Source organism: Branchiostoma floridae, chromosome 17 (genome assembly GCF_000003815.2).
Source record: "Branchiostoma floridae strain S238N-H82 chromosome 17, Bfl_VNyyK, whole genome shotgun sequence".
Taxonomy (NCBI): Eukaryota; Metazoa; Chordata; class Leptocardii; order Amphioxiformes; family Branchiostomatidae; genus Branchiostoma; species Branchiostoma floridae.
The window spans coordinates 5,634,377-5,650,157 of record NC_049995.1 but is presented as its reverse complement, the minus strand read 5'-3'; the positions used below and the strand labels follow the sequence as shown (position 1 = coordinate 5,650,157).

Here is a 15,781-nt window from a genome sequence, read left to right as displayed (position 1 = left end):
GGCTGGATTTTGAGAGCGGACTTGTTCGCGTGGCGGACGGAGACGGCGGGTTCACCTGGCGATGCGGTCGGTAATCCCTCATCCTTATCAGATCAACGCGAGGCCGGAGCTCGGCAGTCCAAGCTGAGCCGCCCGCCCGCACAGCAGCCTCCTTCCCTCATGGATCCCGCCGATTTTACACCCTTCCTGCCAGATTTCCACCGCGTTCGGTAATCCTACAGCCGCCAACACCGCCCAGGCTTAGCCAGGTAAGCGGAGCTCTAACCAGGTGGGCGGATTGGTGTCTCTTAAGGGTCCTCCTTTCTACCTGACCGCAGGTGCGACACGATAGAACAATAGGGAGGTGTGTTCTACTTTAACTGCTCCCTTGGGATTTGCAGAATTGCTGTATGTGTGCAGCAATTTGTGATCCCTAGATTGGCTTTATGTTGTGGATTCCGTGTCAGCTGTTAAGGTGTTTCTGTCTGGGTGCCACACGCCTACTTAAGGTGTCGTGTCGGGCTCACACCTGACGCTGTCGTGGCTTATCAGTCCATTCAGACAGGTGGGGAACCATCAAACTTTTGTGCTGTGTGCATGTGTGTGTGTGTGTGTGTGCTCGGAATACGATACATGTACCTGTGTAAGATGACTCTCTTTGCTTAGGACCGCAATTACGTCCAGTTTAAAGTACAAATATTTTGTCTGTTACACAATTCATCGAGGAAAATAAATGAGGATTTGATGTGTTTAGTCTATCCAAACTCGTAAACTGTGTAGTCGTCTGGCTAGGAATTAAATGCAAGCAAATCCAGCGAATTGAAAGTAATTGTTCAAGAGAAGTTAATTTATTACACTTGAATCCACAAATTGAATTGAAAGCCAAAGCTAGCAACCCAAGAATGTTGTTTTGTATAACGATAATAATTTTTATCCAGCAGTCTTCAGATGTTTTTTTTTTTTTTTCAAAATTAACTGTGTTAATACTTGTCGCTTGAGCCATAAGTTTTGTCTTCGAATGTAGATCTATGCCCACAGCCTTATAAAGGGTGAAAGTGACTCTCACAATTTCAGTAATTAAGTGTGAAGGGGACTTAATTACGTGGAAAATTGTGGATATTTCGGTAGGCTTTGAAACTGATTCCGCAACATTTCATACATTTCTGCACGGCCAAGTCAACAATTAATTTTCAGCTGGTACTCCACTACTGTAGTATATGACATTCCTTTTGTTTAAGTGTGTATAATATTTCACTAACAATTCATGTGTGTATATAATGTTTCATGCAGCAAATAGAATTAGAAACTGGAGAATTTACATGTTTTTGCAGACATATACTTCATTGTTGTACTGATTAATATTACTAGTAGTAGTAGTCGTTTAAGACTAACAATTAAGAAAAGCTTTTTTGTTTTTTATATCCTGTTGGTTTATACATATTATAGTTTATCTCTTAGTAGCTTGGCAGGGATAGCTAAACCTCCCTCTTACTTTAATCTCTTCCTCTCCTTGTTTTGGGCCCCCCAAGAGTAGCAACGTGAACTAACGCACACTCTCACAAGGAAATTGATATGATGTACCCATAGGCAGGGTTTTCTGTGATAAGTACACCTCGGGGATTGCTTCATGAAGATCGGATATAGTCCTCTCACAGATAGCGCGGAGTCCTTAGGAATGTTCTCCCCGGCCTCGAGTAACTCAACAACTGGAGGTTGAATTTTCCGATAAGAAATTCTTGCGTCTGTGATGTTAAGTGATGCTTTGATTAAGTCCTCGTCAAAGGAACTGATTGTCATTCTCTCAAAATGCACCACAGATAGATGATTTTAGCTAAGCTGGCTCTTGGTTGTTGATCTGGGGTATATTCTGCTTGAAATTCAGTCAGAATGGGAGCAGCGTTTATTTACATGTATCAGTAGCAAGCTCAGATAGCTTCAAATCCTCTACGTGACCAGTGCGGATCTGAAATCCCCCGTAAACGCGCTGCGGAGGCTGTTACCGTGAGGGATTACCGTCCGCACCGCGGCAGACTGAACGACATCATCGTCTCGGGATTCTCCACGCCGGGTTTACCGAGAAGCCCCGAGACGAAGCGCCCTAAAACCCTCGCCTGTGTAACATTGAAAACGTCCTCTCTCATGAAATCAACTTCTTGGATCTAGAGGACATTTGAGTGAACATGAATAAGTGAGCGCGCTGCTCCCTCAGGGAAAAGCGTTGCTGAAACGTCGGGGTGTCGTAAACTCGAGCGAGGCTGAATGTGCGCCAGTGAAATTTACGGTCCGACCCGACTCTTACTCCATAATCTGCCACGAGCGACGCTCACCGGTCAGATAAAAAAACAGGAAATTTATTGATTTCAGCTGAAATGTCTTTATGTCGGTTTGCGTTGCTGCAAAGATTGTTGAGAAAGTCTCTGGGCTGAATTTATGGGTGGCTTAGATCGGGGGTGGGTTCCTTCCCTTTGGAATATCTGCTCGCTCAAGCAAGCCAAATCCCAAAGATAAACCAACCATGGATACTCAGACAAGCATGAACAATGAGATAACGCTGAGTGGGACGTTGTTTAAGTCCTTTTCACTGCGTTTTACCTCTCTTCACGGAGGACGGTCTCGTTTTCCCGCCCGGGGCCGACTCTCCACGACAGTAATCAGATATCACGCGTCTTCGGAGTCAGTGGACTGAGACCGACTTGTTTGTTTACTTGTCGTATGGATTAGTTTTGTTTATTCGAACACTGCGTTGTTACTGTTCCAGCCACAAATTTGATCTGGAATAATTGGAAGTCTATATCGTTAGTTCACCTTTATTCGAGGGGTAACCTATATCCGTTGTTTGGAAAAAAAGGTATTTAGGGCTGTCGACGGCGGTTTCAAACTGCAATATTTTGAAAATGTTGGGTCCACCGAAAAATTGTGAAAATATTGCAATTTGAAACCAGGGTTTTTAAAACAACGGATATAGGTTACCCCGCAGATAAAAGTGAACCAGCGTTATGTCTATATACAGCTAGTTTGTCCAAGGTGATAGGGACAGAAAACTACCCTATTATTCAATGGTATGATACAAAAATGTGGGTGTACATGTTATTATGAATTAGGAAACAGCATTGTAACAGCAATGCCCTAGCAAGAATTCCGGCTAAGATCTAAGGATTGACACTACAGAAATTCTTCAGAGTGGCACAACAGACGATAAACCGGATAGTGAGTGTGTGTAAGTGAGAGGCAGTGTTTAAGTGATAGCAGTACAGTGGCCCGTGTCTGTGAAGTAATTCTTCATTCAGAATCATGTCATGTGGTGGTCTCAGGAGTCATAATGCACAACGTTGATTCTACAGCTTATAACGTGGCTGTTTAAGAAAAGCGGCCTGCAAAGTGTGTGGGTGGCAAGACTTGAAAGAGATTTGACGGACTATCATCTTAAGTCATAGCACTTATGGGCATTCTACATAATGTTTCTTTGAACAGAATTTAGTACTTGAATGATAATGTTATTATATTGAATTACTTGCACTTTTGATAGAGATCATTGTGTAAATCTTTTCGCATAACATTTTGTGTCAATAATGCAGTTCTCACAAGTTACTAATCTGTTTATGTAGTTGTAATGAAAAATGTTGACATTTTACGGAAAGCTAATTTTAAGGAAAGCTAATTTTAAGGAAATCACTGGTTTTAAACCTAAAGTTACAAGCACAATTCTGATAAATCTTGTCTTATTTTGTAGTAACTATGTGTGGAAATGTAAGGAGACTTCTTAAGTTAACTCTTAGTAAAGCCTGTTTAAGAATTTCTTCTCCTTAGTTTCAATCAGAATGATGAAAGCCGTGCTGTCCCGAATCGGACGTTGAATCGGAGTCAGAAATTTGATCCCCCCTCTGTCGAGACAGCGGGGGTAATCCGGGCGAGTATCCCGTCAGCCGGGCGCGCCAAATCCCGCAGATGAAAAGCGGAGAGACTGATGGAGCGGAGGGGCGGTGGAACAATGCTCGGTGCTGATCCGTGGAGCAAACAGGATTAGGCCCGGCGGAGAGCTAGAGGGGACAGGATTTAGCTGATTCTGTGCACCTGGACTGAATACTGGGGGGGTTAGGGACCAACCACTTCATAAACTGGGGGGAGGGATATATTATAGCATAAGATTTTGGGCCCTCCAGTTCAATTTGTTAGTTTTATAGAAGTTTAGAAAAAAATACTTTAAGTTAAACTGATTCTGTGCACCTGGACTGAATACTGGGGGGTTTAGGGACCAACCACTAAATATACTGGGGGGAAGGATATATGCTTAATGTATTTTATGTGAAATCTTCAAATTGTTGGTTTTCAGATTCAGAAAAAATATGATTTAAATGATTCTCACATGTGCACCTGGACTGAATACTGGGGGGTTGAGGGACCAACCACTAAATATGCTGGGGGAGAGATCTATGCATAATGATGTATCCTGTCTAAAATTTTATTGAATTTGTTGGTTTTCAGACTTAGAAAAAATATGCTTCAACTAAAATTTTAACTGATTATGTGCACCTGGACTGAATACTGGGGGGTTTAGGGACCAACCACTTCATATGCTGGGGGAGGGATAATTATGTTTTCTGTCTGAAATCTTATGCTAATTAGACTTTTGCCCCTAAAGTTCAATTTGTTGGTTTTCACATTCAAAAAAATGCTTTAACTGATTCTGTGCACCTGGACTGAGGGGTTTGGGGACCAACCACTTCATATCCTGGGGGGTAGGGATCTACATATATGCATAATTTTGTATTCTGTCTAAAATCTTATGCTAATTAGATCTTTGGCCATCCAGTTTAATTTGTAACAGTTGGTTTTCAGGTTTAGAAAAAGATATACTTTAAGTTTAAATGATTCTGTACACCTGGACTGAATACTGGGGGGTTTAGGGACCAACCACTTAATATGCTGGGGGAGGGATCCATGCATAATTGTGTATTCTGTCTGAAATCTTATGCTAATTAGATTTTTTGGCTCTCCAGTTCAATTTTTGTTTTTTAGATTTAGAAAAAAAATAAAAATGATTTATAGCTGATTCTCAGTGCACTTGGATTAAATACAATGTACTAGGGGGTTTAGGGACCAACCACTTCATATGCTGGGGGGGGGGGGGGATATATACATGTACTTAATGTATTCTGTCTCAAATCTTATGTTAATTCTTTTTGGCCTTTCAATTCAATTTGTCAGTTTTTGGATTTACAAGTAGAAAAAGAATATGCTTACCGGTACTGGAAAAACACAATGAAAATATTATGCTAAATGTGAATCGGAATAAAGTCAAAGTCAAAGCCTGGGGACCACATTAATGACTTGCTGTACTCAATTTCGTGTCTTGAATACAAACTTATATTCAAGTTTTCTTCTTGGTAAATTGTTGACGTTAGAATGTCCCAGAACTTAACTCAGGTGTGACCTTTCGTGACTTCTTAATTGAAAGTTTGCATTTTACATGACTTCTTCGTTTAAGAAATAATTAGACCTTTCACTCTATCTGGTTTAACCTTCAGCCTGCTAAGGTACACTTGTACTAGTAGGCATTTTGGCACCAAATTTGCATTCAATTATAGAGTGAGGCAGGAGCCAACCATTTGCCATGAGGGGTGTTCTTCTTAAAATTTAAAAAAAAATTATTTCTTAATATTAAGCCAGAGATTTAAACATAATTCTTTATCAGGAACATGCAGGTTAACTCAAATTGTTAAATTTTAACCCGTTTCATGCAAAGGTGCCCTTTTGGTAGCAAGTCTGTATTGGTTGCAGGATTATTCGGCAGATTAAGGGTTAAGAAACAGCCCTGTGCGGATGATCGGTGAAGGCAAACGTTTGGAATTCCCAACGTGACACCGGAATCTGTTTGTTATGGGATCCTTCTCACCTTGATAATGGGAGATAAGGCTATCAGGCTATGATATATGTGTTGATGATTATGCGAGGCAGCTACAGCGATAAATACTGTTGCAGGGGTCCACACCCATCATACATCATCCTGTCATATGATGGAATTTTCAGCTGCTAATGACTGACGAAATTACGGCCATCTTTTCGTGATGACCTTGACAGAGAGAATTTGTTTGTCCTTCAATGAAATTTTGTGCACAGTCCTTTACCTCTATCCTTACATAGCTTGATAAAGATCAGGATAAAAACAAAAATTGTGTTTTTGCACTCTTGAGGAAAAGGCCTCTCATATGCCTTTTGCCTGATCCTCAAGAAATGTATGACTTGTGAATGAAATAAAATAAATATTAAAACAAGGGTAAAACATACCAGAAGATGAGCATAGGTTTGCTAAAATATTAAAAGAAAACAGTAATTCGTTGAGGCTGAAATAAAATGTAACACTAGTTCACCTTTATCTCGGGTAACCTATATCTGTTGTATTAAAAAACATGGTACTTCGGGTTTCAAACTGTAATATTTTGAAAATATGTTCGAAAACTGTTCGTAAATATGATATCCCTAAATACCAAGTTTTTAGATACAACGGGTAAAAGTTGCCTTACAGATAAAGGTAAAGTAGCGTTACATGTATTGCTGCTGTGCTCCCTGGTTTAGTAGGTATCTAACACCACAAATGTACCATCCCTGAAAGTGTTATGGCTTCCTCCCAACCAGCTTAAGCTGAAACGTCTATGAATTATTCTTAAGCACGTTTACTTTGGAAGAATTAAAACCCCCGGAGGGAAGTGGCGGGCCGACTTAATCCAAGCGAACGCGGCGGCATAATCCCCGCAAGAACAAAGGACGAACTCCGCCAAATAAGCGAACCGTAGCGCAAAGTCTATGTATGTATTACCAGGATGGAGATTTATCTGAGATGTACAGAATGTTGTAGGAGTGTGTAAAATCTATGGGGATGCTTGATTCAGGGCTGTATTGAGACAGGCTGCGCCACATTAGCTAGGAGTTATTCCGTTTGGAGAAACCAGGTGCCTAATCCGGGATTGGCGGCCCCTCGGGGCAGGGAGATTAGGGCTAATCTTCCGTTGACGTCAGCGCATAAACCCCAGGGCTGGATTGGTCGCATTAAAGTCCGGTGTGGATTAGGACGTGAGTCCCCCTTTGAAATATGATCTCCCCCTGACCTTCGTAACGGATTTGGCGCGCAAGGTGGCAGCGATAAGAAAAGCGCGCCGCTGTCTGGAATTAGGAGATAACCACGGCCACGAAAAGAAAAATTGGGAATGGCAGAGGGTTTACGCCACCCAGATCCTCGAATCCAATCCATTTGGACACAAAGCGCGGACAGGACGCTCTACGCATAACTAAAATGTACATCGAGAGACTCTCCAGTGTGGCCGGGCCTCGAAGGATCACCATATATTGATATTTATTGGTGTCGGAGGATGATATGAATGCGATGTTTGGACAGAAGAGCCTCGTGACAGATTACTCTGGGTCAAGGTTTGAAGTTTATTGTTTTCTATCTTGTCTCTGTCTGTACTTAACCGGTACTTTCGAATTCAAGGATTGAAATATGTCTCGGAAAAATGGCTTCACAAGTAGTAGTCAAAAGAATGTCAATAGAGAGATCACAAGTCTTGAGTTTTGAGTCGTGATGTATTTTTTAACGCCTGAGCTGAAAAATGAATTTGCATTTTCCAGAGATTTTCCTGCACTTACTAAACTAGTTTAGAGTTTGGCACTCTCAAAAAAATCAGGGTGCACTAGAAGTCAAAAGAATGTGAGTAGAGATATCAGAAGTAATGAGTTTGAGGAAACAATGTACTGCTATAGGTTTTAATGACCGAAAAGTGAATTGACATTTTCGGGAAATCTTGTCGGCGGACTGTTAGGTAGGGGTGATGTGTGGCCGGTGTGTAAATGGAAATCTGCGTTGAGATGCGCGGATTGTTCGGGCGTTCCGTTATCACCGCTTTCCAAGACAACTCGTTACTGCGGGGGGTTTTGAAACTAGTCGATGGTGTGTGCCATAGGGTAGTCATACATGACAATGAACCCAATCCGTCAGGATGGGCTTCTGACCACCTATTCATCCCTCCTGGCAGTCTTTCAATGTGTAATAAGGTGGGATTTATGAGAGTCTGTACAGCGGGGAGTTTATGGACCCTGCCAGCGCGCCGTAATTAGGGGATAGATTGCCCGACGCCACTGCCAGGGAACCGTCCACACGCCATGCTTAATCTGCCGGGGAGCGCCGATTACTGATTCCCCCAACACTTGCAACATCATGGCCGAGTGATAATGCAGCCGCGCGTCGGAAACGCGTCGTTTGTCAGCGCGGGAACCCCCCGGAGCCGCCTTTGATGAAGTCCGGGGGAAGCGACGCGCCGCGGTGAAAAGTCGCTTGACGAATGATGCCAATTTTTCTGGGCAGTAAAACTCCCGGCAATTAGGTAATAAATTATACCTCCTGCACAAGTCCGATTAAGACACCTCTGACACAGAATTCTTGGGATAACAGATATTTCGGGGTATTCTGCATGCAGGAGGGCGTTAACACGATCCCCCGCCTCGAAGGCATCGAGTTCTGAAACGCCGTCCCGCGTCACGGTTGAAGAGTGAGAAAATAACTTGACAGTTTTAGAGAACTCCTATCGGCAGAAGATGTCAAAAGTCACTCCTTTACAAGGCTTCTTGAAAATGTCAGGTTGTAAAGCTTTCCAACATGTTTCTAATTCAATCGACATACAGTGCAATGCCAATTTCATCTATCATTTTTTTTGCTCGGAATTCCAGTCATTTTTCAAATTTGAATCCACCAACTTTTGAAACCCAACAAACGAAGAAATTAAGATTTTCCACTGGTCGCACAAACTAAGTTTTGGGATTTAATAGAACATGCTTGATATAATATGAAATCTAAATATCACATTACCCTTTTGTTACAAGATATTCATTCTTGCAATGAATATTAGTTATAACGATGCCTTAATTTCTTTTATTGGATTTTGCCTTTTAATGTTCTGTAACTGCATACTTTTTGTATCAAAGCCTGTCTGGTTTTTCCATGAAACAATCATTGAAAAAATAGGAAAAATCTCTCGAGGGAAATTGGCCCCCATAAAATCAAGTTTATGTTGCTTTAGATTAATAGTCAGAAGATAGTGTAGTGATAATTATTATGACACACCCAGCTATAACCCACCTATACAAACATTAGTACCAGAACATCACGATAAATTATCACAGCTTACACCCCTCACACATGCACCAATCCCACCTTAACACAGCCGTCTTAATCAGACGAGAATAATTAATCCGGCGCTATAACAGCGTTAATCAGCGACAGCACCAATTAGGCACGTCATAACGTCAGACGTTAGTGTCAATCAGTGGGGTTTAGGGGGCCAGCTTGACGCTAATCTCGACTGTCGGTTCACCTCCATACGGCAGTGTATCATTCGTACTAAGGGATACTAGTAATATGCCAGTACTGTCAGGTTTAGGTACAGGTCCGTATCTGTACTAAGTACATACTTGTACCTGAGTATTTTGACAAATTATAAAGTGTGGTCTTCAATGATGACACTTATGAAAAAGCCATTAACGAAAATAAGAATAACGGAATGTAAAATGTAAATTTCTGAGGTACGTTTATAAAGATTACATCCAGGTAGTACACACAATCTCTACCACTAGATAAAAGTTGGATATTTTACTTCCAAACGTTTTGAGTGACATCCATCACTTTACTTAAGTGTCACTTACTATGTAGTGTCATATACAGAGAACCCAATGGATGCTTTTGTTTATTTGTATCTTAAATCAAGTACCAATTTCGCTGCCCATACAAAATTTTTTTCAGCATTTTCCAGTGCTAAAGTATTAAACTTAAGAATTACTATAAACACAAAATTCAGTAAGAAAATTTTTATAGGTCAAAAGCTACATGTGTGTAGCTGTAAGTCTATGCAGGTAGTAACGTAACATTATACAATATTTACCAGCACTGGAATTTTGGATCTGTACCTTAATGATTTTCGCAGTTCTCTATACCTCATTCATACCTCATCCTTCCGCCGTGCCACCCACTTCACAACCGCCCTGTCGGCCGGGGTACTAATTAACTGGGGCTTACGTGCCGCCTGCGCACTAATCCACAGGATTAAGTCACAATGCCTGAGCCCCTCTCTCCTAGCCGGAGATTAGCTCTTTGTTTGTGGGTGCTGTTGACAGTAGTGTCAACCATGCGTAGAGAGGTGTTGTCCGAGGGCTGATCAAACGTCGTGGGAAAAATTAACTGTCAGGAAAGTTCCTAGTAACACTAGTTCACCTTTATCCGTTGGGTAACCTACTAGTATATCCGTTGCTTTTTAAAAAGAGGATATTTAGGCACATCAAGTCGACAGTTGGTGCACAGTTTTAAACTGCAATATCCTGAAAATATTGCAACTTGAAACTAACGTCCTTCGGTGTGATATCCCCAAATACCCTGTTTCAAAAACTAACGGATATACTATTAGGTTACCCAACAGATAAAGATGAACTAGTGTTAGAACGGTTAGATTCATCAAAAGAAAAAACGAAGTTTGGATCACTGTATTTACTAGAAATTCTACCTGTTGTTGGTTAAATCATGGGAAAAATTAAATTTAAGAAAGTTGTTCCTGACGTGTCCAGCTTTGAATTTTTTTTAGTCCCACTCATTGTTTTGGAGCCCATGTTTTTTACTTTTTTTGTTGCTAAGTCTGTCCTATTGAAGCTGGCGAAAACAATTAGTTTCATTTCATGAAATTCAGATTTTTGTGGACTCTGGGTAAAAGCTTAGTTCACCTTTAACCGAGGTGTAAACTCAGTAACAGTTAGTCTGTGTAACACAAGCTGTGCTGTTCAGGGTTGTAACTGGCCCCTCCCCGCGGCGGATGTTTGGCGGGCTGCTATAAGCGAGATTTAATCAGGCTAAGTAACAGTTCTGTTGTATTTGAAAACAGTGTATTTAGGGATGTCAAGTAGATAGTAAGTAAGTAGATGGATGGTTGCTCCACGAAGAATATACAATGTAGGTTACCCTGCAGATAAAGGTAAAGTAGAATTACATGCATGATAAATATACAACACAGTGTATTCCGTATCGCCCAAGGTTTCAGCCCGACCGCGGGTCGGATCGCCCGAAGGCCGGAGGGTGATCCGAGGGGCGGGAGGGCTGAGACCGAGTTCGATTTATTCGAATAGAGCCTGTGTGATACGCCTTTCGAACCTGTGCGATACGGAAACGTACGGCCCGGTCCGGAACGCCCGTATCGAACGTTTTCGCGTCACAGGTATGACATAATATGTATGATCAGATTCTGTACTGTATGCTGCTGGTATAATTGCCATTTGGTGTAACGTGCCAACTTCTTCTTGTTAGTCCCAATGAGCAAAATCCAACTGGCAAAGGAAGGAGAAGTCCTGGAGACATCCCTGTTCCTAGATTGTAACACTTGTCATAACAATTGATTGATGAAGGTTGTATCCCTACAATGTCTGTCATTGCCAGATCATCTCCTGTTTTGGAGAATCGATCCCTCTACAGGTACAATGTCATGTACATTCTTCTTGTCGTTTCTTTTGCTGATGATTTCTGTTGTCAGTGTCACCTGAGAAAACAATACATAAGCCCTGGGCTAAAACATCGATTAAAGTTACATGTATCGAATACAAGACTCAAAATTCTCCATTAGAGGAAATTTTAGATTGGGTACCATCCGAATAGCAGCTTGCTTTGACGTTTAATGTACACTTCAGTCACTTCTCGCTCTGACTTTTGTTACACATTGTAGACAGTTGCTTCTCTGCTATTCTGTCTGGAAACCTTGACATCACCTCTAATGTCTGGAATTGTCCAAATTTAGGACGAGGGTGCTGATTGGTCCCCACACGAGCGAATTAAGGATACGATGCAAGTGCTCATTCGAACAGGCGTTCCAATGCCAGAAACGCCTTCCATCCGCTTAGGAGGGCCTGTTGTCATTGAACAAGCACTCTATACATCATTCCTTAATTCGCTTGTTAACTGACGTCACCACCAAAAGGTTTGAATATACAGTTCACCAGATGTAGGTTAGCAGAACCGAACACTATTTAAGCAAACTACCGCTATCCGGATGGTACCCAGGCTATCAAAATTTAGCTTGAGAGTCCAAAAGAGGAATATGATTTAAAGCAATTTACAAGCCAGGTATACATGTTATTCAATCCAATAATCAAAAGGAAGGGGTGCAAACTCTTGTTCTATTGTTCCAATTCTACCATTCATCAATGAATGGAAAATTGAGAAATGATTGTTTGAAATATTGTTTATGGCTCCTATGGAGACATAAGGGGATGCCATTTCCATATTTCCTAAAATCATCCAAAAATTTCAACCAACAAAACTAATTGCTTATTATGGCGATGATGATGATGATGATGGCCTTACGAACAAGATTCTGAAAATCTGTCAACCATAAAATTGAGTTTGTGTAGCCCAAGTGGTAGGCAGGTGTTATCAGGCTCCGACAGGTGTGAACAGGTACAACTGAGAAATTGTAGATGTTATCATGTGGCGAAGATCATTCGTCACTCCAGACCTGCTCACTTTACCACAAAGCTGTTACTGTAATTAAAATGGCTCACACAGGGAACGTTTTGTAAGATATACGGTGTATAGTACAAAATCTATAACCTTCCTATTAAAATATACAAATGTATATACGTTTTTTGTATTACTTTAATAGTTACCAGAAATGATCTACATGGGGGACTAAGACTTCTTCAGTAACTGTGTTATAACGTTAGTTCACCTTTATCCGTACGGTAACCTATATCCGTTGTATATAAAAATTGGGTATTTGGAAATTGTTAAGTCGTTGGGATGTAGTTTCACATTGCAATATCTTGAAAATGTTAATATTTGAAACCCACGTCGTTGAACGGAAATCTCTAACCCATTTTTTTTTAAGCAACGAATCTAGGTATCCCACGGATTAAGGTGATCTAGTTTTAATGGTCCATTTCCATATGTGATACAATTATAAAACATTCATTGTAGAGAAACATACAGTCACTGAAGTATTTTCTTCGTCTTTTTCTTCTTCTCCAAGTAAGGCCGGTTGGCTGTTATCAAACTTTACTTTAAACTGGTCAAGTAGCAGGCACACTGTGGTGTCCGATTACATCATGTAGTAAGTGGCAGGATACAGCTGCAGGGGCTGGTCATTGTCTATACAAGTCATGTACATATAACTTGTGAATGAATGTGTTTACTAATAAGTAGAGACAAACAATTTGAACAATAGTATGTAGTTTGTTAGGTTAGACCATTATATATTGTAAAGTTCAAAGTAAATGTTTTGTATTTGCTTGCAAATGTTATCTTTTTGGTTAATTTTGTTTTCATAGTTATGTAATGTTTTTTAGAAAATATCAGCATCTTCAACTCGAGCAATAGTATCATTTAAAGCTTACAATCCATTCCGACATGTTCACTCTCTGTAAATACTGGCAACACTATTTGTTGATCTGGTCTACAAGCGCTTATGCTTTCATTTTGTACATACCTTTAACACATCCAGTCGTACCCACCCTGTATTTATATGTACATGTATATATATGTCTCCCGGTTTTTAATTGAATGTAAATGTTATGGGCCTGTATTGCCTGAAATAAAGAAGAAGAATAATTATACATCGATGAAAGTTAGACATGATCCAGGTAATAAGATATGGCAAAAATCAGTTACTCAAGTAGCTGGATGTGGTTTTGGAAACGGTCAGATGTTTCAAATGGCATCCAACATCTTTCATCAGTGACACTGAAGTGAACTGGAAGAAATGCGAGTTGAATTCCGATTAACAGAAGACTGACCATGCATGTCTTTATGTTGCCCCAGGTTGACCAACAATGTCCAGTGGGTCAGTCTCGCCTGAGGGTGGGCGCTCCAGCCATCGCAGGAAACAGACGGAACCGGTCAAGGTTGTCAACTCCGAGGAGATACTGATGGCCCCACCCCCCATGCAGCAGTACCTGCACTCCCCCACCCCCAGGTAAGCCTTCCCGACCCCTTAGGTAATTCTTTCTCACATCCCAGGTAACCCTCAGCCACCCTAGATTCCCACCAGCCATTTTCACCCCAAGGAATTGAAGTTACATGATGTTGTTTTCAACTTACCTGTGTGTTAATGTGTCTGTATATAATCCTATGTGTATGCATTGCAGTTTCCATATTTTCTGCTAGAGGGTGCTTGACACTATTAGTAGAGCATTATTTAATTGTTAATATGTGAGCTGTCAGTACTTACAAGCTCAAGACTTTAAGAATCTGATTTTGTAGAAATTTTAATGTTGAAATTTTGGATTTTTTTTCAAAATGTTAATATTGAAATTCTAGATTTTTTTCCTATTGTGAACAGAATTATGAAAAAGAATATGATTAGAATATTTGATCCATTTTACTATGGAAGGCATTATTGAAACTAAATTAGTGATCTCCATTTGCGATGGTACAGCATTGATGTGGATTCCCTTAAGTTGATGTTTTGACTTGCACTATTCAGTTGAAAGAAAATCCCACGTCACTCCTTAGTTATCCATTGTTATTGTGCAACAAGTCATATTTAGTTTCACGCTTGTCTGCATTATTTTAATTTAAAGATTAAGGCCTTTGTCAGGTCCCAATAATCATTAATATTTCACTGTTTTTATAATTTATGATGATTATATTGTGCATAGAGTAGTCTAAGTCATTAGTAGGGTCACAAATTCCGTTGTATGATCATCATACAATCACTCTTAGGATAATTGTTCATTACCATACTCTGATACTCCGAAATTCAGCTGTCGATTTACAGAAAAGGCTGTTCTAGATCCTTGTCAGACTCTGCAGTTGCTCATATCACAGCCTGAAAATGTTACATTGTCAGAATCACGTGACATCCTGCGGCGAGTGTGACCATGTCGATAAATATCCTGGCACATTTGACCAATTGCTGACGACACGTATCCGGAAGATCACGTGTTGATACGATCACGTATTCGTAACTCTCGCTGTTTATGTTCTGAAGTGATTGGTCATCAGTTTTGATCCTGAAGAAGGCGACAGTGGTCGTTGAAAATTTCATCTGCGTGTTGAAAGACAATTTAGCTTAATACAATGTCAGAAGATGTTTGAAACTTGGTCTTGTAAAAGATTCATAATTGGGTCACTTGGAAAACGTAAGGAGACGAGAAGATTTTCTCTCGCTTTTGAAAAACGTCACAAGAACTAGCCGCACATGGATTTCAGTGATATTGTAAACAAAGTTGCCATCCACGTGATCTGCAGGAACCAACATGGCGGCACACAGCGGAGCCGGGCGCACCACGACGGGGACTCGGAACAGCGAACGCCACATTCGCATCTGATCCATCAACCAACGATTCGCTCCCAGCAACAGCCTCGAGTCATGGTCAGCCCCAACACTAGTATGAAACCAGGAGGTAAGGATCACAGATTTTTTTTTAGTCTATTAATTGCTATAATCATAAAAAGATATACATGTAATACTATCATGAATCATTTTTATCTCCCGAGTATCCTATATCTATTGTATTCAAACACGGTATTTAGGAATATTCAAGAGTTAGTCGACAGACAATAGTTTAAAATTGCAGTGTTTTCTTTCAATGAATGTTTTGTATCCGTGAACAGTTTCATCAGGTTGGTACGTCAATGAATAAAGAGACTCTTTTTACACAACCAGTGCTTTATTCTCACCGACGTTTCGGTGATCGCCTGCTTAACAGCTTGGTGGCCATTCTGACTGGATCCCATTGAACACTGTGAGTGAAGGATGTCCACTCTTTCTACAGACTGTGTTTG

At 40.7% G+C, this 15,781-nt stretch overlaps 1 protein-coding gene across 3 annotated transcripts in view; it reads left to right on the top strand.

Annotated features, from left to right (window-relative positions):
* Positions 1-88: 88 nt before the first annotated feature.
* The window catches only part of LOC118404237, a 26,269-nt gene continuing 10,576 nt past the window's right edge, over positions 89-15,781 (top strand). Inside the window, exons 1-3 of one of the 3 annotated variants that reach the window (XM_035803274.1) lie at positions 89-248; positions 13,814-13,967; positions 15,245-15,399. In XM_035803274.1, the coding sequence (XP_035659167.1) occupies positions 13,825-13,967; positions 15,245-15,399 (298 nt within the window). In that variant the 5' untranslated portion in view covers positions 89-248; positions 13,814-13,824. Of the gene's footprint in view, positions 269-6,499; positions 7,402-13,813; positions 13,968-15,244; positions 15,400-15,781 lie in introns of those variants that run through there. The other 2 variants (XM_035803276.1, XM_035803277.1) reach the window with 2 other exon arrangements.